This window comes from Venturia canescens, chromosome 2 (assembly GCF_019457755.1).
Source record: "Venturia canescens isolate UGA chromosome 2, ASM1945775v1, whole genome shotgun sequence".
NCBI classification, from domain to species: Eukaryota; Metazoa; Arthropoda; class Insecta; order Hymenoptera; family Ichneumonidae; genus Venturia; species Venturia canescens.
Genome location: NC_057422.1, coordinates 20,883,868 through 20,910,654, shown reverse-complemented (window position 1 = coordinate 20,910,654; position 26,787 = coordinate 20,883,868). Strand labels below are relative to the sequence as shown.

At 36.4% G+C, this 26,787-nt stretch overlaps 3 protein-coding genes across 3 annotated transcripts; all 3 read right to left on the bottom strand.

Moving 5' to 3' along the window:
- Positions 1–647: 647 nt before the first annotated feature.
- LOC122405713 (venom serine protease-like) lies at positions 648–10,535 on the bottom strand. Its single transcript, XM_043410618.1, has 9 exons — positions 10,428–10,535; positions 10,085–10,305; positions 9,776–9,985; positions 9,309–9,507; positions 8,936–9,136; positions 8,177–8,328; positions 7,824–7,940; positions 2,319–2,414; positions 648–773 (listed from the first exon to the last, which is right to left on the bottom strand). Exons 1-9 carry the CDS (start codon positions 10,432–10,434, stop codon positions 648–650), a joined length of 1,329 nt encoding a protein of 442 aa, XP_043266553.1. The 5' UTR covers positions 10,435–10,535.
- Positions 10,536–15,139: 4,604 nt separating this feature from the next.
- LOC122406201 (venom serine protease-like) lies at positions 15,140–19,319 on the bottom strand. The gene is made up of 8 exons (XM_043411499.1): positions 19,222–19,319; positions 18,880–19,100; positions 18,571–18,780; positions 17,730–17,928; positions 16,595–16,795; positions 16,119–16,270; positions 15,723–15,882; positions 15,140–15,543 (listed from the first exon to the last, which is right to left on the bottom strand). The coding sequence occupies exons 1-8, from the start codon at positions 19,226–19,228 to the stop codon at positions 15,515–15,517; spliced, it is 1,179 nt and encodes a 392-aa protein (XP_043267434.1). The 5' UTR covers positions 19,229–19,319; the 3' UTR covers positions 15,140–15,514.
- A 3,473-nt stretch (positions 19,320–22,792) lies between these two features.
- LOC122406128 (venom serine protease 34-like) lies at positions 22,793–26,427 on the bottom strand. The gene is made up of 8 exons (XM_043411370.1): positions 26,389–26,427; positions 24,827–25,047; positions 24,507–24,716; positions 24,100–24,298; positions 23,805–24,005; positions 23,536–23,687; positions 23,214–23,373; positions 22,793–23,115 (listed from the first exon to the last, which is right to left on the bottom strand). The coding sequence occupies exons 1-8, from the start codon at positions 26,393–26,395 to the stop codon at positions 23,090–23,092; spliced, it is 1,176 nt and encodes a 391-aa protein (XP_043267305.1). The 5' UTR covers positions 26,396–26,427; the 3' UTR covers positions 22,793–23,089.
- Positions 26,428–26,787: the final 360 nt, after the last annotated feature.

Below are 26,787 nucleotides of genomic sequence, written 5' to 3'. Positions count from 1 at the left end.
CGTGATAGTCTGCCGCACGCACACGGAGGATGACATTTTTACTGTCCCGTTCGCACCCCTTCTCGGGGTATTCGCCACTCGCCACCGTCCTTTTCTTACCCTTGTGTCGAAGGACGTCGAGCGTCTTTCGCGCACCACTTAGTCAGTGCTCGTTGCACCCCCTGGTAGAAGCTCCATCGACGTCCACTTTGCCAACGTTCATTCGGCTCTCTCTCTCTCTCTCTCTCTGGATGTTTGTCCCTCTTCGACGCCCATTGGTATTGCCCTCTCTGTACCCCTGACGTCTGGCATTATTCCACCGTGCGTTCGCTCCCCTCTCGTTTTCTCCACTCTTCGCGGATATCACGCTCTCACGGTTTCGTTCAATATATACTTCTCTCTTCAACGAGCTCCACCGCTCGAACCTGACCCCCCACTCGTCCCTTCGTGCTCTTCTCCGTCATGCCCCTTCTTTGCTTGTTCTCCCATTTCCACTGATTCGTAAAGCCTTTACTGCTCTCCTTTCGACCCTCTCTTGGCCGAGGCAACAGCGCCCCTTGGCGAACCCTCATTCGTTATATTCCGTGCGTTGTCCCTCTTGCACCCATTGGCCTCGAGCCTCCTACGAACGTCGTTGCACCCTTCACGTTGAGTCTGCAATCCATCGTCTACCCTTGCTGCATCACCTTGCCCAACATAGTGACTCCGTATACCGACTGTTTACCCTCACACGTAAAGCAAACCTCTGCCGTCACGGTCGCTTCCAACACCGACGTTAACCCCGCTATTTTTTTCTGTGGGAAGGCATATGCATATACGTATTTGTGTCCATAGGAAGGATGGCTGTACGTAGCCGAAGGCTCGTGTACGAATACTCCTCGACCGTGACGTCACAGAACCCATCCACAGAGACTCTTTGAACGTGCTTTCCCAACCCTGCTGTATCATATGTATAGGGGTATGCTGCCTGTAAGCACAAATTTATCGCATATACGTGTGTAGTACAAACGCGTGAGCGGTCTGTATAAAGATATTTTTTCAGTCGTCACCCACGCTTTAACGACGCAGAGAGCCGCTTTCTTGGGTCGAAGATCCGATTACTTGGGCTTTATATGTGGAGGAGTGGATCACTTTGACTTTTGAAATTAATCCGGAATCGGTTGTAGGTGCACGCATGTACATTCGCCTCCCTGCTATTTTCTACCGGTTTTCATGCTCAAATTCCGACCGGAGTAGTACGTTGGTGAAGAGAAGAGGGGAATACGTGTGCTACTGTCTATACGCTATTATATGAAACCGCAGCCTTGTCTACCCTCGGTTATGCAACGCTCTCTTGCGCGTAACCTTTTGACCCTGTTACAAGAATTTATTTTTTTTCTCTCTCTCTATTTTTCTCGTATAGCCTTCTCTCGTGCTTCCCTCCAACTTATAGTTTTTTATATTCATGTCCAACGATGAACGCAGTCACGTGCATCAGATTACATAGAATCAACCAAATATAAATCGTTTCATCTTAATAATAATTTAACACGAAACTATGGTAATTGAAGATAACTAAATACAAACCTTTGATCATATATCATAAAGGGAATGATTTCATTATCAGTGAAATAGGATTGACAACAACATCTGATGGCAGAGCTAGATTGGCAGAGTCGGCCTCTGTTGATGAGCTCAAGTGTTCGAGCAGTCTGTGAAATTCCGGGTGAAAGTTGGACTTTAGGATTGTTTTTATGCATGCAGATTGTAGGCCCAAAAATAAAACGGAATTTCCCGGATTCGGAAATAAAGTTCGTCTTTTGATGATCATAGTTTTGCTTACTCTGTCTTGATTTCATCTAGTCATAGACAAAGTACAAATGAATAGATAGGATTGAATCGCCCATACAATTGCTGATTTCAATTTTTTTTAAATTCTCTTCTTTCATTAAAATTCTCAAAAGCTATTATCTCGAGAATTGAAATATTAAATCCATTTCAAAGATAACCCTGCTGATATATTCTCAACAAAATCAATTTATTAGCAATAGCACAGGCTTGTGAAAAATCCACGTATTTATGGAAATTCATCAAAGTTCGGCAAATCTGGAAATACAGAAAAATGGAATATTAGTCTTTATGATATGAGCATTTTTATTGTTTGTCACGAAACGAATGATTTTCATACTAAAATAAACCGATTCGCTTGTGACGGTTACTAGAGTAGTTATACAATGTTTTCATTCGGATGCACATTCGCTCGGAGGAATATTTTGATATATCATGGAAGTTATTAAGGTTGAGTGTTGCGGGCGTCAGCCGTCAACATTCATTTACTCGAAGGTTCAGAGCAGGCTCACCATTAGCACACAGAGTACTCCCTCTGTCATGGTACCGATTTGTACGATTTTCTGAGACGCCGGAGGTTGGTACATCAATGGACCACCACTGTCATGCTGTAAAACGTAAAGAACATTGATATTTGAGTTTCATTTGCTGTTATGTAGGGTAATATGGGGCAAAATGGACTTTCCCGAAACTGAAATTTCATAAAATTTTTTTTTCGGTTGCAAATCATGTCCTGACCATAAATCATGGTAAATTGTTGAATTTCACGGTGACATCCCCAAAAAAATTCAAATTTCAGAGCAAAATAGATCCCAAACTACATTCTCACTATCTATTCACTCTTTTGACTAATTTTTAAAAACCACAATAGTAATCAAAGTACGAATAAGGAAAAAAGGTTTTTTATTCATTTTTTTAAAAAAATCGCACTCATAGCTGACAACTTCGTCTTTAACACTTGTACACAAGGTGTGTGCCCATTTTTTGCATGTTACACGGTAAATCCAATCTTCAGAGGACAATGAATGTAACCCTTCGCAAAAATGCAACAAGCGTCTTCAAAAGACGAGGACTTGGCTGTGTTGGTGACCTTTTTTTTCTGTCTGCTAAACTGCTACATTTCGAAAAATTTCGGTATTTCGATTTTTATGCCTCTTGAAGGTTGTGTCCGTTGTGCCCCGGAAATTTTTTTTGAAGAAATTCCGGAAACTAGGACCATGAATCAATGGTGGGACTCCGATATAGTGCAAACACCAAATATACCCCAACACGATGGACCCAAAGTTGATTTTTTGCATTCCTCAAAAACATGACAGAAATGGGATATAAGATTTGCCTCATTTTTTTTCATTTACATCCAAGGAATGGACATCAATTTTGGGACTCAAAAATAGTTGAAAGACCATATGCTCATCAATGAAACTTGCTTAAATGCTTAAGTGTCCATTTTGCCCCATATTACCCTATATAACCTGTTTTCATGATTTTTATTTTAGATTTCACTTATAGATCGGAAAAAACATTTGTCTTTTAGTAATCATGTCCACCGCAAAGGTATTTTTTTAAAAAGATAATAGGGTATTTTACACCATGGAAAAAAAATATATAAAAATGCATGATTATGATAGATTTCGTAAAAAGTAAACGAGAAACGTCAGTATTTATTCATAAAAATGCAATGTAAATTTTATAATTCAATTTTAAAAATCGTCTTTTTTCAACTGTTTTTCAAATGTCGAAAACGCCATCCGCCATATTGGATTCCAACGTGACGTCACTCCGATAGTAAACAATCTAGATTCTTATTGTGCGCTCTGTGTTATTTTGAAATTTTACAAGTTGTTATGCACGTTTGTGGACTTTTATCATTCATTTGATTAAAATCGCATTATGGAAAACGGTTTTGTGAAAGCAAATAGTACAAATCTACCAATGATAAATATGTTGATGGTGGCGATGAATCCGAAACCACTCACAGAAAGTGAGTAACTCCCTATATTGAGTGAGAGTGAGTCTAACTCCCTAAATTCCCTCTGCATGAATATTTGTGCTCCATCAGTTCTAAAAAAGCCCTGATTTTTATTTGAATAAACAATTTTAATGAATAGTGATGGGCCGGACAAGTACTTTTAACTCATATTTAAACATAATTTGTATCGATCCAATCGACGTCGAATATTGTGAATAATATCAGCAGCTCCTGAAAGTCTGAAAAGAATCGATTTTCTTATAAGCCTCTGCCACTATAGAGTAAGAAATGACTAGCTTGCATGTGATTTTTTTGGATTTAAAAGCTTCTTAGACCAATTTAATAATGTCAAAATTTGGATTTACTCATAAATTATTTGTCCTTCGATTGATATCATAAATTTTAGTGCTGCACGTAACTCAAATGGTAACTTTTTTCAATTGATTAGAATATACTTGCCCTCGAATTGATATAATAAATTTTAATGCTGCACGTAAATTAGATGGAATTTTTTTAAATTGATTTAGCTGTTCGAATCAAATAAGAAGAATGAGGCATCGGTTTCCAAAATGATTTTAAGCGCGATTTTTCGGTTTTTTATTTTTTACTTGTTATTTGATACTTTTGACACTTTTTATATTGTTCGCGGAACAGAAGTAATTAATGTGACGGTTAATAACGATTTCGTAAACTTACTAGCTTGAGGGTACATGACACGCTACCACCCCGACTAACCCGTCTATCTGATAGCAATTGAGCCTTTGAAGGAGTATATAAATGCATGCTTAAGCTATTGTTCTGTCAATGAGAAATGAATTAATAATCCTTCTGCGAGTGCGAACTATTTATTTCTACCTTTCATTGGTGTAGCGCTAAAGTCGCAAATTTGTACATAAAATGGAGATTCCGTGAAGATATGTAGAGTATCGACGTTACTTATTCCTAGAGTTGTTTTTCAGTTTTATTAAATTATTTATCAACTTATTATTAAATATATTTTGACATTAATTTCTTCATTGCTAGAGAAAGAAAGAAAAAAACTCACCTCACGATCTAAATCTTATCGGAATGAATTGAAATGGAACGTTCTATTTAAAATTTGTCATACATTCTTAATAAAAAAAATTGTTTGAACATTAACAAATTTGTTCTTGAAATAAATTAATATTAATTTTAGTATCTTTACATCAAATTATTTTACAAAGAAAATATGAAAGCTGAAAAAAAAAAACATAAGGACTAGCCGAGGATCGAACATGGCACGTCGGTTCTACCAACATGACACGCTACTACCCCGACTAACCCATCTATCTGATAGTAATAGAGCCTTTGAAAGAGTATATAAATGCACACTTGGGCATTCTACAATTTCTATGAGTGGTAATAAGGTAAAATGATTTTAAGCGAGATTTTTCGGTTTTTTATTTTTTTACTTGTTATTTTATACTTTTGACACTTAAAAAAATAGAATAGTTTTTTTTTAAACATAATGTTTTTTCAAGATTTGTGAAATTTTTTTCGAATTGTTCTGTATTTTTTTTCAAGTTTTTTTTATGGATGGAATTATCAGCAAACGAGGGACCATCAATGTACTTGTCCCAACCTTTTTTTTCCTAGGGTACCTTATTCTGGAATAATCGTATTTAAAGATTCAAATATTAGATGACCGCGCGCACCGGGCGGTCAGTTGAAATATCCATAGCTACGAATCTAATGCTCCGATTTTCATGAAATTTGGTGAGAATATTCTTCAGATATTGTACTTGAAGAATATATAATAAAAAAATTTTCCATTTTTTCACCTATCACGAGTGTATATAGGGCCTTAAAAACTTGAAATTTTCTTGTCATATAGCATAAAAACTTTCACATGAAAAACCACATCAACCGGTTAACGAAAACGTTGTTAAAAACTCACATCATTTGGGAAGACGATACTTTGACATTTGATTTCTAGTCGTTCATTCGGTTCACTGCGAAGAATTCACGAACAAACTGAGTCGGTATGGTCAAAATTACAGTCACGCCTGCATTGCAACGAACATGTTTCGCCAAGTTTCATGGATGAATCAGAACCACAATTTTCACCATTGTTGCTACCAAACAACGCCAGAAATATCACCAGCGACGATAAGGAACCTGATCATTATCACACGAAAGCTTCGTTAAACAAAAAAGAAACATTTATCGTACCCTAACGTGCCAATTTGAGTATCGAACAATCAGATCCTCTTAAGCATTTTGATTCATTTATATCATTGATCTTCGAAAAAACATATCGAGTGCACCCGAGATTTTTCAGTTCGTCCACAATAAAGACGTCTTAATTTGAGATTTACTGTACAGGAAGATTCTGTTACTTTCATGAAGAACAAGCGAAAAAATACTAACCATACGTCGCAGCAGCTAGTCCTCGGTAATGTTCGACGATGATTTCTGGTCGATGAAGTAACTCATCTGTCCTAATACCGCATGTATATATAAATGAAGGATTTCACGTACTTGAATTGAAATCACTGATAACGCTCCAACATTGATTTTTCTAGTAGGCTTTACGTTCTAGGAATACAAAAATTTGTAAGAGACACGAGAACAGATAAAAACGAATGTGCTAAAATCCAGGATTTGTGCAAACGTAGACTAGAAAAAGATACAAAACATAAGTTGTTGGTATTTCTGGTAAAAACGAAATCTTGATAAGTTTATTTTTTCTGTTTGCTAAACGATTAAAATGTTTGACGAGACAGAATTGTGAGCATAGTCGAAAATAAGAAAGACCTTATAATTTGAATCAGTTTATGCCAAGTGCCGTAAAGTTATATTTTCAACTAGATAACTAGTGACTTCAACAACGAATACACTATTATTTTTTGCAATTTAACGAGCGCTAGCGATGAGTCACACGTAGCTTACCCGTTGACAAAATATTTTACGAATATATACACAAAAATATGTTACATTTGACAGTTTTTTTGTTGAATGAACTAAATCATCGAAAATAAAACGCAAAACCTCGAGTTCAAAAACAATCGTCCATTTTATTGAAAGTGACTGAAACAGTTTGCTTGTTTTTCTTTTCATTTTCTACAATATTTTGTGTTATTCGAGCATAAGAAAATATTTTCGGAGCTAATTTTTGAAACTGTGTCTGCTCTGGTTTAGCCTTTTCGCACTAAATTCCTTTGTAACGGTAGACTGTCTTTGAAATTATTTCTGCAGTACGAGTTCTTCTTCTGATGATGGTAATACCACTACTATTTAATCTTGATTCCGCTAAATTAAGGAGGTTGAAGCGTATCTTATGTTAAAACTATTTTCCAACTTTGCACATTAAAATTTTTTAAACAGAAAGCTTAAGACAGTATTAAACTTCTGGCGGGATATGTCGATGGTTCACCGTCGTGAAATTGAGATATTTATTGTTGAAGTTTGCAATTTTTTGAAACCTTCCATAAGAGCCCATGTTTAACCTTGTCATTTTCGACAATGAATATCTCGATTACTAGGCGATGAAACATCTTCAAATTTTTCACACATAATTAAGCGCTATTCAAGAAGATTCACGTAAATTTTCAATTCATTATTTTGGAATAATAAAATCTAATGTATTTTTCGTATGATGTCCTACATATATCGCTTCAACTTCCTTAAAGAAAAGCGATGATTGAAAAGGGAGTAAGGAAATGAAGACTAGTTTTCTGGAACGAACTCAACATGAAGTTTTAAAAATTGTAAAATGGTTGAATATCTATATTGATATTGATAACTATTTCAGGAGGATACACTAAATGAAAGAGCATTCAATGGCCCATAAAAAATCATCCTTGTTTATATCTTTTGAAACAGATAAACTCGATCTCGAAAGCACTTATTCGTCGACAAATCCACTTATTTATCCAGCCCGGCAATAACTTCTCAAATCTGAAATGCCACAATTTCTAGTTATGAAATTTATCTTTTCCAATGCACATCTACTTATAATATCCATTCAAAGGAGAAACTTGCCTGTAGGGGTGTTTGCTATAATCCACTCAACGAGTGGGCCTACTCGAAGGTTCAGAGCAGCTTCACCCTGACCGCAACCTGGTCCTCTATTCATTATGCCAATTTGTACGACTCTTTCAGATGTCGGAAATTGGATCGTCAGCGGGCCACCACTGTCGAACTGTAACACACAAAAATCATTTTTTCCAAGCTTCGTGTACTGTAATCGTCAACTCGAATAGACGATAGTCATTTTTCATTTCAAAGATGATTGCAAAAACGTTTGAATCAATAAGGAATTTCGAAACGCTGACAATAGGAAAATCTTCTCTGACTACAGTGCTAATGATTATTATTAATTGTTAATCCAGTCGAGAAGATCATTATAATAACGGCTGAGAAATTGACAATGATTACTTGGCAAGAATCTCTGTGTTGGTCCTGTGTACAAATATGACGATCCGAAGTGTCTGGATATTGCGCTCTGCATGTCGCTTGTGTGGTTGTGGTGACCATTGCTTTCATCAAAACGTTGAGGGGCCCATTTACAGAGGAATCAGCGCCCCACCCTTCAGTGAAAAATTAAAAAAATACGATCACTTTTAAGAATTGAAGTCTGCAGACTTAGAGAATCTCCTGGTGAAAGATTTCAATGGTCATTTCAATGATTCAATTAGTATACACATTCCCTCGTTGAATGACATTCGAGGTTCATTTATATCCTTTTTTTCCTTTTTATAAAGTAAGGTTGTGATGCGTGAATTAACTATTCATTGTCATCGCTTTTTCGCGATTCCGATTGTTTCTTGAAACACGACCATTGTGGGGCTAAATTAATTCGGAAAAAACAAAACGTTCATTTGTTCCGTCAAAATATGACGGCTTGGAATTCAAACCATCTTTGACATTTTGTCGATATCGTTTTGCTCGATTCAATTTCTCGAAAATTTTTCGAATTGGACATTCTTTCAATTTGTGTGGTGATACAATACAGTTATTAATTAGTTAAATTACTAAATGTAAATGAATTCTGGTAAAAATAAATAAAAAGTTACGCTATGCAAGAAAATGACTGTGACTCACCTATATAGTATTATAAAAAAAACATTCTGATCCCACTCTTGCTACATTTGTATCATAATACTTGTAATTATAGCTGTAACCAATTCCACTCACCTAGAATGTTTGTGTATCTTTTGGTAAATGATTCCTCGAGATATCGGAACGGAAGGCAAACAGGGCCGATGACCTGATTGAACGTGAACTGACCGTTAATTGTAACAATCGCTATATCCAAACCCGAGGTTGGTCCCTCGTAGCTCCAATGCACGCGTGAATCCTCAGCCAAGAAGAACTTTGCATTTGGTGTATCTTGAACTTTATCAAATAAAACGGATAGCAGGGATTATCAATAAGACTTTCCTAATCGTTAAATTTGATAGTCAAATCAGAGATTGGCAAAAAAAATCTAAATTTTCATTTTTCCTCTACTCGTAAGTGCACACTGTGGAAATTAATATTTTTAATTGACAGGAACTCATGGAATTACCTCGTTTCAGATTATGTGCTCCGACCAAGACCCCATACGTCTTCGCTCGTTTGTTTTTGACGCAATGTGCCGCGGTTAGCACTTGTCTCGGGTTGATAATTGTTCCACCGCAGAAAATCTCACTGGTTTGTGCGTCAATTAAAGCGGCCATGAATGGATATTCGTTCACCCCGGTCTCTTTTCCACCGTAGATTTTGGGCTATGAGAAAAACAATATCATGTTCATTAACTTTTATTTTTCCCGTGCAGACTTTGGTTTCCATACGATAAGTTATCTTTATACATGACTGAATGAGACACTTTGAATCGCGTACTGTATTTTATGATTATTGTTTTCCACACAGAGCAAAATAAATAACGTTCCAGTGATTTTTTCTTACTAAGAATTTCGAAAGAGTCTCAATAAATACTTCATTGTATACTGAATTTTCCCATCAATACAAAATTCGATTTGAAAAAAAGCTTACCGTATTTCGTCTTCCACAATCACACGTGCGAGGCTTTACTGCTTGAACCGTACAACTGAATCGACCACCCCCACGATTTGGGAATGTACGCAAATTAACAGTTACTCGTGAATACTGGCTAGTGTAAGGGAATTGCTGTAGTGAACAGTACGAGCGGACAGGTCCAACTCCATCTTGAATTTCGAGTCTGTCGCCACGGCATCTCGGGGCCTGAACAACATTATTTTTATAGACCCATTATGACTTTGATCTCTGTCCGAAAAGACTAGTCATTCGAATTTAGATATAGGCGGAACGGTGAAAACTCACAGAGGGCATGGCCACATCATGGCATTGGATGTTCACTCGTTGATTCCATCTACTCTTGAATACCCACTTACACGTTGAGCCAGGTCTGTACCGGCTCGGATAACAAGGGTTATGCAACGGATAAGATTTACCCGGTTCTAGGTTTGTCTCCCAATTACAAGTTCTGTCGGCATTATTGCCACCGAACAATGCCAAAAATATCACCAACGACGATAAGGAACCTGAACATTTGAAGAAAAAATAAGAACGTTGTTGTATGGAAGATAAAAACGACCATCAGACCGAATTGTCAAAATGAAGCTAGATTCTGTTATTTTGGGTGAAACAACGAAAAAATACGAACCATACATCGCGGTAGCTGGTTCTCGGTAATTTGCCGTGATACTTTCTCACTCGTATACTAATCAATCCGTCCTATTTCGCATGTATATAAGCGGTGGATCTCACGCGCTCGAATCGAAAAAACTGATAACGCAATAATCTGAGGGCGCGAATTTATAGGAGGCACGAGCAAGAAAAAAATTTATACGTTATGATTAAAATTCGTGAAGAAATATTTTCAGAAATGACATAACTTATTTTGTCGTAATATTGGGAAACTCAAACAAACCAAATCTTGATAACTTCATATTCTGTACATTAAACTATAGTTACACAACCTTCAACAAAATATTACTACGAGCGTAGTCGAAATGAGAGGGAAATCATTGTTTGAATGACGCCACGGCGAGTCTCGTCAAAATGATTTCTGCCTTGATAATTTATTACTGCAGTAAGAAATTTACTATTTATTATGTTTACATATAGAAGAGACTGGGACAAAACGGGGTATCAAAAGAAATACCCTGCTTTTTAGAAGTTTGAAAAGCTCCATACATTTTACTTACCTTCAAACACTAAGAAGCGTAGTGTAATTTATTGAAGCTCTAGCGTCGCGCGCCGTGCGGCTTGTTTCGGATCTTTGTATCGCTTGCCAATATGGTTGCCGCCTGTCAACAGCGACGTGGTCAGATGGTCGTTGTGTGCGTTCGGGAAAAACATTACGGAGTGTTTCGGGTTTTTTACGTCAGATCGAGAGTGTTACGCCACATCATTTATCATGCGTAAGGAAGTCCCTTTTATTGGTGTACGCCTATGCCAAAAATTCTCGAACTAAAATTACCAACAGTAAAAGAGGTTATGTGTGTATTTTTTCATCAGCTGAATGTTCTCAAATATTCGGTTAAGGTGATCCATCACTTACGTGAGTGCGAGAAAGATTGCTACAAAATGGTTGCACGGTTTACTCGGACATGCTTGATTTTTTGAGATAAATAAAAGTTACACCTCTTATAAAATGAGAATCAGAGAAAGTATAATCTCGGCGAGAACCTCGGGCCAGCAGACGACAGTGCTTTCAAGTACTAGTCCCGAGACTCTAAAAAATATTGTTTAAATTTGTTTAAAAAAACATGGAATTTTGACAAAGTAATGGTTAGAGAAAATATTTCTTTTATGGCATTTTTTTGCGATAATTCATGATAACACGCTTGAGTTGGCAGTAGTGTCGCACAGCTGTCATATAAGCGCCCCTTTCCTAACCTCAAAATCGAAGTGTTTGTATCTCGACCGCATGAACGTCGGTCCGGAAAAAAATGTCGCTAAGGTAGAGAGCGCTGTGAATCGGTTTAAAATTTGACAGGTTTGATTAGTACGTAAAAGAATCGTGAATGCTCACAAAAAATTTAGTCTCAGTGATATCGTCCTGAGTCCTGACCCCACAACAATCTTAATTAATTAGCTTCCCTTCCTCTATCTATCATAAAATTATTATTATTGTAATATTGTGAATAATGTTATGCAAGTAGATGATTCTTTGTTTTTTAATCATTTTAAATTTAATCATTTCATTTCTTTTAGTATCTTTTGATCAAGTGTGTTTTAAATATAACACATTTTCTTTTAGATTTAAGTCAACCTCCGTCATCTTGCCAGACGATTATTGCCAGTGAAACATATACAATTCAGTCCAAAGTGGGTTTCCATTAGAAATGCATTCAGGACGAACATTGGCAATAGAAGGCACAAAACAGATCGAGTGCCTTGTGCAGTGAGTGTCTTCGACAACTCACAGCTACACTATACAGCCCACAATATCTGCAGAGGGAAAATTACTATCGCCACTTTTCATTGTTTTGAAAAAATTTTCCGGAACATTTGGACCAATTGTGGAGACGACCTTATTCAAACCAAGTAATATCTTTTTGACTGCTTCCAAGTCAGGAAAACTCACTTCAGGTATTTGTATACCTTACCTTCTTTTGTATTTTCAGCTATCAGATAAAAAAATTGTTTCAAAATCTGTCAATCCTACATATGCAAAGAAAAATTAAAACAAACGTTATCTTAAATTTTGCAGACTACTTCAAGATGTGGCTGGAAAAGGTCTTTTTCCTTAACATCGGTTCAAAAAGCGTACTTTTAATAGATTCATGGAGTGGACATTGCACACAAGTAGTCAGGCAGATTACACCGATTGGAAAAAGCATCAAAACAATGGTCATACCAAAAGGTACAACCGGAAGGATTCAACCACTCGATGTGTATGGATTCAGAATATGGAAGATTTTGTTCGACATTTTTCAGACGCTGTCTTGTTACTTGATTATGATCTCAAACTACATTTAAGAAATAATATAATCAAATTGCAATCTTTAACTCATAATCAGTTATCTTCTCCAAGGTATCAGAATTTGTTTCGATATGCTTGGTACAAAAGTGGTTATACAAGTGATAAACCTGAAGAATTTGTCAACCCTGTCGAATTGGCTTTCGGACAGTCATCGAGACCTCAATGTGATGTTCAAGGTTGTGAGAAAGTGGCAATAATAAGATGTTCGTGGTGTAAGAAATCACTTTGCTTGCAACACTTTTTTGATGAATACCATTACTGCACGGACTATAAAAACTAATAATAATCTGAAAACTATATTAACGTATTATGATGGTAGTTGAATATGTACTTTCGAGTTTAAACACATTCCAATAATATATATAAGTGGTTGTGCTACCGTACAACAATATAATTAAGAATAAAAATGTTTTTATAATGATATAAGGTATTACGACGAAAGGGGTGATTTACCCCCTTAAAAGCGAATTTTTCCGAAAAACCCCGAAACGCGTATCGACTAATTTTTCGACCTCTGCAAAATGCAGTTGGTACCGTTCGAATCGGAAGAATAGTTTTTATGGTACAAAATAAAATTTTCGAATTAGGGGTTGTTCACCACTTAAAAATCCTTTCCCCTAGACAGCCTTGGGTGCGTTTTCGATGATTTATCAATATATATCTATATTTATATCTATATATATATGTAAGACAAGTGAGTATTTTGGTGACACATTTAAAAAAATACATGGTTGGCAAACGTTGCGCTCCTTGGCTGGGCTACTCTGGGGTTTTTGACCTAAAAATTCCGTCTCTCCGGCGCTTCGCGCCGGAGAGACCCACTCATTTACTTTTCAAGAATTTTTTTTTTTCAATTTTTTTAATTTGAACAAAGAAAAAAGAAAATTCTTGAGAAGTAAATGGGTGGGTCTCTCCGGCGCTTCGCGCCGGAGAGACGGAATTTTTAGGTCAAAAACCCCAGAGTAGCCCAGCCAAGGAGCGCAACGTTTGCCAATGGTTATTTTAAAAATGGATGACAGACGTTGCGCTCCTTGGCTGGGCTACTCTGGGGTTTTTGACCTAAAAATTCCGTCTCTCCGGCGCGAAGCGCCGGAGAGACCCACCCATTTACTTCTCAAGAATTTTCTTTTTTCTTTGTTCAAATTTAAAAAATTGAAGAAAAAAAATTCTTAAAAAGTAAATGGGTGGGTCTCTCCGGCGCTTCGCGCCGGAGAGACGGAATTTTTAGGTCAAAAACCCCAGAGTAGCCCAGCCAAGGAGCGCAACGTCTGTCATCCATGTAGTTTACAAATTAACCATTAAGTAAATTTTTCCGGCGCGAAGCGTCGGAAAAATCTAATTGAGGCATTTCGGTGATAGTCACCAAAGTACACAAAAGTCACCGAAATACTCACTTTATATTAAAAAAAGTCACCAAACTACTCATTTGTCATATATATATCTATATAATATATATATATTTATCAATATTTTAGCGTTGGTTTCATTCGAATACATAAAGCGCTTATATGCAAAACTGAGAAACCACCCCGTGAGGTGCCCATCTTCGGGGGTTGTTTTCACCCCTTTAAACAGTTTATGGGCCGATAAAAAAAAAAATACGTGTCTCTTAGTTTTCGATGTACTACAACACATATAAATTAGATCAAAATCGGAGGGGTCGACCTCCCTATGTTTCCTTGTAAGAGACACATTTTTTTTATCGGCCTATAAATGGTTTGAATGGGTGAAAACAGCCCCCAAAGATGGACACCTCACAGGGTGGTTTCTCAGTTTCGCATGGAAGTTTTCAATGTTTTCGAATGAAGCCAAAGCTCAAAAATTCGATTCGAACGGAACCAATTGCTTTTTATAGAGATCAAAAAATTATTCGATATGTATTTCGGGGTTTTTCCGAAAAAATCGATTTTAATAAATTTTTGTCGTAATACCTTATATGAATAGTTAAACCTTTTTTCTTAATTATTTGCTTGTGCGATAGCACCACCACGTATATCATCTATTGAAATAGGTTTAAATTGAAATAAGTTTACATTCGGACGTGTTCTACGTGAGATCATCCCCGCATCAATCACTCCTACATATGCCCGTTTGGGGCATATGTGATCCCCCATCCACGCGCCCATTTTCATTCCCCTCAACGCGATCCCTTGCAAAGCGCCATACTTTTAATAATTTTTTTCTTTAATATAATATAATTTTTTTTTTTAATAATTCTTTGTAGAAAAAAAGCCAGGGATCATACTATTACCTAAAAATGATTATTATTTTTTAAATTATAATTAAATCTGGCGACACCTTTCCACCAACCGATCGACGCAAAAATTTTTTTGGGCGAATTGTAAACATAAATAAACAGTTTGCAATCAAAATTAGTGATAATACTTTTATTTTTTTTCGCAAATAGATAAAAACATGGGTAAAAAATAAAATTTGAAATACTCGAAAAAGCGATTTTTCACATTTTCAACAGTTTTTTCGCGATTCACTCAAAATTGATGGGTGTACGCGCTGAGCTGGCCCCAAATGCAGATTCAGCGCATCGAAATACATAGAAATTGATGGGTCTGGTTAAAAGTAATGACCATTTTTTTTTGTATGCCGTTGTATTTGTAGCAGGACGATATATCCAATATATAAGAGGCCAATAAAATGTATCATAGCCATAAAGCCATAAAATATTCAATGGCCTATAAAAAATTATCATTGCTCATATCTTGAGAACGGAAAAGCACTCGTTTGTCGGAAAATTTCCATATTTAACCAGCTCGGCAGTAATTCCTAAAATCTGGAATGAACGCAATATACAAGATTAGTTTTCATTAAGTCGTCATTTTTCTATTCGTAATGAAACAAACGATTTCTATATTGAATTGAATCGATTCGCTTGTCATAATTTACTAGTTATGAAATTTATTTTTTCCAATGCACATCTACTTATAATATCCATTCATAGGAGAAACTTGCCTGTAGGGGTGTTTGCTATAATCCACTCAACGAGTGGGCCTACTCGAAGGTTCAGAGCAGCTTCACCCTGACCGCAACCTGGTCCTCTATTCATTATGCCAATTTGTACGACTCTTCCAGATGTCGGAAATTGGATCGTCAGTGGGCCACCACTGTCGAACTGTGACACACAAAAATCATTTTTTCCAAGCTTCACGTACTGTAATCGCCAACTTGAGTAGACGATAGTCATTTTTCATTTCAAAGATGATTGCAAAAACGTTTGAATCAATAAGGAATTTCGAAACGCTGACAATAGGAAAATCTTCTCTGACTACAGTGCTAATGATTATTATTAATTGTTAATCCAGTCGAGAAGATCATTATAATAACGGCTGAGAAATTGACAATGATTACTTGGCAAGAATCTCTGTGTTGGTCCTGTGTACAAATATGTCGATCCGAAGTGCCTGGATATTGCGCTCTGCATGTCGCTTGTGTGGTTATGGTGACCATTGCTTTCATCAAAACGTTAAGGGGCCCATTTACAGAGGAATCAGCTCCCCACCCTTCAGTGAAAAATTAAAAAAATACGGTCACTTTTAAGAACTGAAGTCTGCAGACTTAGAGAATCTCCTGGTAAAGGATTTCAATAGTTTTTGATTGTCGAACTTTTATCAATTAATATACACATTAAACAATCGATAATTCTATCCAAATACTATCTGTGCGATACTTCATGAACCGTACGTGTTATTCAATGGGTCGGAGAGTCTTAGCGCTCGTGGGATGACATACAAAGTTTGTTCATACGTTATAGGAAATCGTTTCGAATCCATTGTTACTATATTTGTATCACTCTCGTAATAATCGCTGTAACTCATTACACTCACCAAGAATGTCCGTTTTTTTATTGCTGAATGATTCCTCGAGATATTGGAACGGAAGGCAAACAGGGCCGATAACTTGGTTGAATGTGAACTGACCGTCAATCGTAACAATCGCTATATCCAAGCCCGAGGTTGGTCCCTCGTAGCTCCAATGCACGCGTGAATCCTCAGCCAAGAAGAACTTTGCATTTGGTGTATCTTGAACTTTATCAAATAAAACGGATAGCATGGATTATCAACAAGACCTTCCAAATCGTCTGATTCAATAGTCAAGTTTTGTTCTATACAATCAGAACTTTCTTGACAATTTCAATATGGTTGTTGTTCATTTCTTAGAATGAAACAAAACATATTGGACATATTACAACTCCACAAAATGATGATGTAATATATCTGCAACGATTCCTTCAGCCCTTCAGGCTCATACGCAGTTTCCGTTCTTAAGGAAGTTGAGGCCGTACAGTCATTTTTTTTACCCAAAAGTTATGACCTGTACCTTTCAAAAGTTAGGCCAGTTTACAGTTCGGCAACGCTGCGTACGCTTTAAAGAAGAGTCGGGAAAAAAAGACGAAAAACTGGTGAAAGATCAGTCGAAAAAACGGACGGTAACGATCCTAGCCTCAAAAAACTGCACGGGAAATAGATTATTATTAATATCATCTCAGCAAATCTCCTAATAAATCTGAAAAAAATGACATTATTCAACAAGCCTTGCTCATGTTGCTCAAAAAATTTCATATTTTTAGCATCACTTTTTACGGAGATATCACTGAATGTGTCTTGACTTCCATAAGATTTCATGTTATTTGGCCCAAATTGTTATTGATTTTTCTCAGCAACGAGGCTCCTAAACTGTCTGAAAATTCAATTGATTTTTCTTTACACTTCACTTTATAAGATGCAATCGGTTTAAAAGCGATGACATCATTTTCTTTCTAATGCCTCAACTTCCTTAATAACTCTTAGTTGGTTTCTGTCAATGAGAATGTAATATCATATTAATAAAAAAAAAAAAAATATATCACGAAACATTCAGCGTGACTGACGTTGTTCGATAAAATCAATGAAGATAACTATTCACGGAAACAAATTCTCACAAAATACCGCAATGATTGAACAAATAAAATCGTGAAATTACCTCGTTTTAGATTATGTGCTCCGACCAAGACCCCATACGTCTTCGCTCGTTTGTTTTTGACGCAATGGGCCGCGGTTAGAACTTGTCTCGGGTTGATAATTGTTCCGCCGCAGAAAATTTCATAGGTTTGAGCGTCAACTAAAGCGGCCATGAATGGATATTCGTTCACCCCGGTTTCTGTCCCACCGTAGATTTTTCCCTATGTAAAAAATAATATTATGTTCATTTACATTTATTTTTCTCTTGCAGACTTTGTTTCCGAAATGAGACATTTCGGATCCCGTACTGTATTTTATCATTTTTAATCGATTTCCATATCGAGTGAAATAAATAACGTTTCAACGATTTTTCCTACTGAGCATTTCGACGGAGTCTCACGAAATATTTCATTTAATACTAAATTTTTTCATAAAAATTTTATCGGAAGCATTAAGGAGTTTCAGTACAAAAGTCTAAATATTAAGAAATTGATCAAACTTGGTGATAATGTTGTTCAACATCAAGTGCAAAAACACAATTTTTTTCAAAATTTTCTTCTACTTAGTTATCGAGTAATTACGCATTAAAGCAGATTTCTTATGCCCGGAATGTATACCTATATATATGGAAACGCTATGCTTATACACGTGAACTTTAGTGATCAATTACTCGATAACTGTGTAGAAGAAAAATCTTAAAAAATTTGTATTGCCAAATTTGGCACTAAAGAATATGTTCACCAAATTTTATAAAATTCTAAACTTTTTGAAATTTTTTATGTTTTTAGCATGGTTTAGCATGGCAACATTGTATTGCCTGTACCGAAACTCCTTAAGCTGATTCTATTTGAAAAAGAGCTTACGGCATTTCTTCTTCCACAATCACAGCCTCTTGGCTGTACTGCTTGAACCGTACAACTGAATCGACCACCCCCACGATTTGTGAATGTACGCAAATTAACAGTTACTCGTGAATACTGGCTAGTGTAAGGGAATTGCTGTAGTGAACAGTACGAGTATACAGTTCCAACTCCATCTTGAATTTCCAGTCTGTCTCCTTGGCACCACTGGTCCTGAAGAATATTATATTGATAGACCCATTATGACTTTGATCTCGGTTCGAAAAGACTAGTCATTCGAATTTAAGTGTAAGTGGAGCCGTGAAAACTTACAGATGACATGGCCACATCACGGCATTGGATGTTCACTAGTTGGTCCCATTTACTCTTGAATACCCACTTACACGTTGAACCAGGGCTGTACCAGTTCGGATAACCAGTGTTAATCAACGGATAAGATTTACCCGGTTCTAGGTTTGTTTCCCAATTGCAAGTTCTGTCGCCATTATTGCCACCGAACAACGCCAAAAATATCACCAACGACGTTAAGGAACCTAAACATTTGAAGAAAACATAAGAACGTGTTGTATGAAAATAAAAACGACCATCAGACCGAATTGTCAAAATGAAGCTAGATTCTGTTACTTTTGTGTGAAACAACGAAAAAATACGAACCATACATCGCGGTAGCTGGTTCTCGGTAATTTGTCGTGATACTTTCTCACTCGTATACTAATCAATCCGTCCTATTTCGCATGTATATAAGCGGTGGATCTCACGCGCTCGAATTGAAAAAAACTGATAACACGTACCAACACGTACATACCAATCGTACATGTTATGGATACAAATTTAAAGGAGGCATCAGTCGGAAAAAAATGTACATTTTATCGTCAAAATTCTTGAAGAAATATTGCCAGAAATGACATAACTCATTTTGTCGTACTTTTGGGAGGCTCAAACAAACTTAATCTTGACAATTTCATTTTCTGTACATTATAATCGAAAATGAAGAGAACATTGTTGTTTAAATGACGCCATCCCGAGTCTCGTCAAAATAATTTTCGCACTGACAATTAATTACTATAGTAAGAAATTCACTATTTATTACATATGTTTACGAATAAAGAAGACCGAGGCAAAACGGAGTACCGGAGTAAATATTCGACTTTTTAAAAGTTTCGAAAGCTTCATCCATCGCTTACCCACCAACTCCAAGAAACGTAGAGTAAATTATTGAAGTTTCAGAAAAAAAAAAAAATCATCGACACACGATTGAGTATTTCTTGAAAATTAGTGAATTTTTTTTGCACTGCAAAATTTCAATTCAATGTACTTTTTCTGTTACTTTCGAAACGGTGTCGAAAAAAATAATCATTTCTATGAGATTTCTTCTTTTTTTCAATGTTCATTTTTTTCTAATTCTCTTCTTGTTCTTCCTTCATGATTTTTTTTGTCCTTTCATTCGAGAGGATCTTTTTTCTCCGTTCTGGAATAAAATATACCAAATCGCAAGAATAAAAAAAAAATTCTTAATCCCTGAAGTTATCTCGTTTCGCCCCGGTCTCTATATTGTTCTATTTCAATAACGGTCTAACTAGAATATTTTTCTGCGTAAGCTTCTCACTACATACGATAAATAATGTGCAAAAAACACGCGTTACCGAAGCGTCAAAATCCTTCATCGTGATAATAAATTTCAAGTTTCACCGTGTTTGTGCCGCAGAGTTCTTTATCTCCCAAATTAAGCGAGTATCGTCTAATACAATAGCTATAAATAATCAAGCTGTTAAGGATAGATTTTGTACTATCCAATCGTTATCTGTGTCGTCCTTTTTTTCTTGCTATTTCTTCATCAACTACGTATATTAAGAAAAAAACAAAATTACATTAAAATAGCTGATGGAAAATCACTCTCACACCATCCGTGATCATCATTAGAAGAAAAAACTTGCCTCGAGTAGTTTACTAACTCGACGATTCGGAGTAGCTAAACCACTATTTCGTGCGTCGACCCCTCAACAATAATGCCAATGCGAGACATTAAATGTTGAAATAATTTTTAACTAATATTGAAATACGAAATACGAATTAAATATTGAAATACGAAATTTTTTCGAGGGCATTTCGTGAGACATAGAATTATTGGAACGCGATAAAACTTTCTTCTGTTCATCTGATATTTTTGTTCGTCCTCTGTAAAAATAAACGAAACAAATGAGCACAAACTGCGCGCCCAATTGTATAGACTTCCCAAAAAGTATGTTTCCTCCAGAAGCCTGTTGAATAGGAAGATCTGCGTTTTTCATAAAAGTCTGAGCTATCAGACTTTCGTTGCTACTTGATAATGGGATTGGCATTTTCAGCGTTGTACGTTTATTGCTTCGGTCGAATACACGTGAACGACAGCTTGCACAAGTGTTCAATTTGACATTGACTATCGCTTCTCATTATATTCATTTTTTCGGCCGTTTCGTCTACCGCGGAGTGTACGCGTGGATAAAACAAGGAGTTTAAAGAGAATCAAGAGCTGTTGTAATTTCAAATGTATGGAGAAATACCATATTTCGTTATAGTTTGTATATTCCGTGGAATGAAATCTTGATAATATTCCCTTATTATCGCACTCGTGGGATATAAAACAGACCAGAAGCACAGAAATTATTATTGTTACTATTATTGATTAATCAAACTGGCGATAAACGTCAAAAAGTCGTATTTAACGTTTTCGATCTACAATATTGGAAGCCTCGTGATGACAAAGAGATGCATTTAAACCCGAAGCTGCAATATGTGAGTAGGAGCTGAACGATATCAGGGAATTGCACTCGATTCTGATTTCGTTTTTATAAGCGACTGAAAAGCCAATCGACTCTATTGAGATCGGCCGACATTTTTCAGATTTCTACGCATATTTCATATCAATTATCCCGATATTTTCATAAAATGTATTTTCCAGCTATGATAACCGTACATTATAATCGAAGCGTCCTTTACTAGTCCAGAGTATCTTCTGGATTAAAAGACCAGGCGAACGCGCTGCATTAACCAGATTGAAATTGCCCGTCGTCTATGTCAAGTGCTCTCTTCAGCGTCACATCCTCATTCTAGAAATTATTGACCATAACTCATTGTTTGTCTTGTAATTAATCTCGCTAGTTACTCGTTGACGACAGCATCGTGACACAAGACTTGGGCACAGTGTATATCAATAGAGTCCAATAACAATTGGAGAATACGACAACTAATGTCGCCTTCTGAATTCATTTCTTGCTGCACTTCTCACTTTGAAATGATGAATATTAACGGAAAATGTTAGGATAGTTTTTATTTTTTTTTTATTTCAGTATTATGTACATTAAATGGTGAATCATTAAATGTGTGGTAAATATCACTATCACTTAAGGACACTTGTGATGAGCGAAAAAATCGAAATTTTTTTATTACTTATTCAAGTACAATGTCTGAAGAATATTTTCAACAAATTTTATAAAGATCGGAGCATTAGATTCGTAGCTGTGAGTATTCCAGGGAGCCGCCCGGTACGCACGGTCGTCTAACACTTGAATCTTTAAGGTATAACTGGATGGATAGCTCGACCAAAAATATTGCCCAAAAGTTAATAACAAATTGTTTAAACAATTAATTATTCAATAATTTTGCGGTGACCTATTGTTTTTTTTTTTTTTACTAATCAATTGTGTGTATTTATCCGAATGCTCATGAATTTTTTCAGAATTTTCGTGGATTTTTGAAATTATTTGAAAAAACTTTTGAAAAAAATTTTGAAAAATTTGAATTTTGGATATGTTTTAGAAGACATATTTACCATCAGTTTTGAAAAGTCTCAAGGTTACTGGATCAAAAATGTACAAATAGAGCCACTTAACAAATTTAAAAAAGGGAATTTCAAAAATCCACGAAAATTCTGAAAAAAATCATGAGCATTCAGAAAAATGCGCACATTCGATTCGTAAAAAAAATTGATAATTGTAGTTCATAACTTTCCAAATGTTGCTGAAATTTTTCAGATTTTTATTGCATCACGAAGTAATACCTTAAATGCGATTATCTCAGAATCGTGTTTTTTGAAAGATACCTTTGCGGTGGACACGATTACTAAAAAACTATGAATCCGATCCATACCAAATTTATACCACTTATTTATTATAATAAGAGCTAGGGCCTGGACGAAGGATTTCGTATTCTGTTGAGGAAAAAAATTGTAACGAAAAAAAAAAAACAGAAAATTTAGCACCTGGTAAAATGAATTTTTTGTTAAAACTGTCGTCATTTTTTTAAAATCAAATTTCTTACAAATCCCTCGTCCAGGCCCAAGCTATTATTATAATTAATAAATGGTATAAATTTGTTGTGGATCGGATCAATAGTTTTTCAGTTATAAATCATGGCCACCGCAACTGATGCTCAAAAAAAATGTCTTGTCGAAAAAAAATCATGAAAATGACGTTTTTTCACTCGCTGCAAGTGCATAATATAAGGCTTTCAGATCTTCGGACACGGACCCGCGAGGTGAGGGAGATTATTCAGCTGTGCAGAAATTAATATCTGGAAAAAACACAAAATGAAAAAATCGAGTTTGATTAGAATTATTGAAATTCAAACGGTTCACGCGTCTCGGACGTTACTTATGGAGAGATACTTGCCTGGAGGAGAGTTCTTTTCAATCCAATCGAGTTGCAGACCCACGCGGAAATTCAAACCACGCGCGCTTGGACCACAAAGTGGTCCCTTGTTCAAAATACCGATTTGTACAAATTGGTCAGATACATCATTCCGTAACGTCAATGGACCACCGCTGTTCAGCTGCAACACGCAATGAAAATTTCTCTTCGAACTTCGATCGTTCGCATCGATATTGTCGCGTCGATTTAACAAAATTTGTCGTTACTATAACAAAATCGCTCTCATAACGAAGATTATGGCGATAAAAACGGAATGAATTTCCGCACGTTTTCCAATAATTACCCCGCATAAATCTATGTTTCGTTGTTGAGTGCATATGTGTCTCTTCGTCAAATTTGGATATGTGGATTTACAGGTGTACGGTGATATAACGCCTACCATCACTTTCCTTAAAGCATTCATTGACCCGTTGACGATATGATCAGCTCCCCAACCTTCAATCACCGAGAGAACAATGAAAATCAAAGTGTTTATAGCCGCATAAGAACTGTCCTTTATCTAATAATGTTGGCGTTCATTTTTTCGTCGTTGTCAGATTTCAAGGTAGTTACCGAAAACTCCTGTGAATTCATTGACGAACGAATCACTACGACGCTGAAATGGCAAGCAAACAGGACTGATAATCTCATTGAATACGAATTCCCCATCAACTGTAATGAGGGCTATGTCATAGTCGAAAGTCGATGCACTGTAGTTCTCGTGCGACACAAAACTCTCGGTACGGAAGAACATCGAACCGGGAGTTGCTTCAACTTTATGGAATGGAACGAATGTTAAAAGTTGTTCCGTCCAATATAATCGGTACTTTTGACAGGGTTTCTAATTTAAGGATAACCAAAAAATTACCATTTTTCAAGTCATGTGCTCCGACTAATACTTTAAACGTATCTCGTGCTCTGCCAGCCAGACAATGAGCTGCCGTGAGAACTTGCTTCTTGTTAATAATCGTTCCACTGCAAACGAGTTCGTGTGTCCTATTATCAATGATTGCAGCCATGAATGGATACTCATGAACGGCGGTTTCATTGCCGCGATAGGTTGTGGGCTATCGAAATATAACAACATTGATTCGCATACGTATTCTCAATGCCGATTTCACTTCGGAACTTAAATTGTACTATTTTAACTGATGCTCAAAATCTTCCAGGTTTAAAGATTACGCTTGTTTTCTTTAAACTGTCGAACCTCGCAACTACTTTTCAAATGGAAAATTAACAAAAATTAAATATTCCTGTTGGTTTGTCGATACGCACTGCATTTTTTCTTCCACAAACGCATTCTTTGGATTCAACTGCTTCGACGGTACAACGGAACGATCCACCAAGGCTGTTCGGGTTTGTAACGAGTGTTAAGGTCAATCGGGAGCTTTTGGTAACATAAGTAAAGCCTCTGCCTTCGCAAAGCGGTGCAATACGTCCATTGCCGTCTTGTATTTCTAATCTGTCAACCTGGCATCCATGACTCTGGCAAAAGAAGCATATTAATGTCCGTCGAACATTATTTAGTAATGAAGAAATAGCGGTAACGATTTTTCGAATTTATTAACGTGACTTGAATTTTAACAGTGACTCACATGTGGCAAGTTGAATGATTTGCATGTGACGTTCACTCGCTGGTCCCAAGGGGCCCTGGCGACCCACCGACACTTCGAACCCGGTACATACCTTCGCGGAAAGCCGGTACTTTGAATTCTATACGTCCAGCCGGGTTGCAGCGATTGGTCGAAATCGCATGTCGCCTTTCCGTAAATATTGCCAAATAATGTCACCGATAATATGAACGAAGGCAGGACGGCTAATTGTCAAAGCACAAAATAATATAGCAGAGTGAAGTCACGCCTTCGGATTGTGACGTAACAGTCATTGGGGACATGTAATCCCCCCACTCACTTTGAAGGGCGATAAGTACTTGAAGAACTATTGAAATAAAATAAGATAAAAATACTGCAATGTACTTTCAACCCGTGAAAAACGACCGTGACGATCTTATTTTATTCGTGCAATTTTCAATATAAAAAAAAGTGTCGAAAAAAATAATGTAGAAATTGAAATTTTTTATTTAAAGAAAAATTAAGTCGTTTTATAAGCCTGAAACATCATGCTTTCTAGTGGGAATGGTTAAATTTGCGACCGCTTCAAAAAGTATATTTATTTCAACATCCGAAGTATGGGTTTCTTCAGAAAAAATGATATGCAAATTTTTTCGTATTGAATCATATATTATTACATAAATATTGTAAAAAATATTTTCAAAATATTTCCAAATAACGAACAGTTGAAAAAAAGTCTTCCAAAAACTCGTGAATTTTTTTATTCCCTCCTGAAACTGCAATCGACGCGCAGATGTAACGCGGAATTTGTTCATTTACCTCCTCGATCAATTTTTCCCAGATAGTTCTCGATCTCAGATTATATGCCATCTTGCAATTTTATAATTTAGTAAGCAATTTTGAAAAAAACAATCCCAACTTCAGAATATTTTTTTAAACTACTGTACCAAAATATCGCACAAAAAAAATTGTAAAAAATGTGCTCCGAAATTCTTTTTTTTACACTTTAGTCACTCGGGGTTGTAGGCACCCCAGATTTTTACAAGGTCTGATTTCTACGGCTTTCAAAACTGAACTAACGGGCCATTCCAAATAATAACGATGAGGCTCTCTACCAGAAGGTTCAAACCACCGACAAAGGATGCCACAAGTCCCATTTTCTCAAAATTTCTATTCGGTATCATCGGTTGAAAAACGGCTTGGGTGAAATTCACCCCATGTGATCATTAAGGATACATCGATCCGGAATGTTTGAATAAAAAATGCAGGAACACTTGGCGTTGATGTTTTCTTTAACGGCGCTGGGGTCTGGGAATTCAAGGATGGATGAAAACAATAAAAATACGAATCGCTCGGGAAGAAGATTTCTCGGCCTTGCATTCGGGTTTCCGATTCTTCCCAAATTTTACGAGTCTCGAACTTTTGGCACCTGAGGTAATAATTCATAAAACTTTTTTTCATCCCCTGAGTTGCATAAATAACAAAATACGTAATCAACACATAATACACGATCTCGATAATGAATAAGTATTTCGTAGGGAACCAGGAAGTTGTTAGTTTATTTGAAACGAACAGAAAATACTTACCGTTCATCGTGGAGGCAAGAACTCGACGATTTATTACGATCTTTATTCCCTAGCAAACTAACTTTCCCGTTTTGTTTGCCACGACTTTATAAGCGAAGGCTCCAATGCGTTTGAGTCGAAATTTCTGATAACGTTATTTCATAAATTATAAGGAAGCTGGAATTGTCCCCAAGGGTGCGCGTTCATGGTAGGCATAATGGAGAATACGTGAAATTAGCAGGAGCGATGATCTCAAATGCACAAATCTCGAAAAGTACATTTGTGTAGGTGACTCGTGTTTCAGAATACTCTTTGACTTTTCTTTGATACACAGTGTTTCTTATGTTTTATCGGCCATACCCAAATCGCTGTTAGTTATTTGTGCTGGCTTTTATTTATCTTGTTCATGCACAAAGCAAA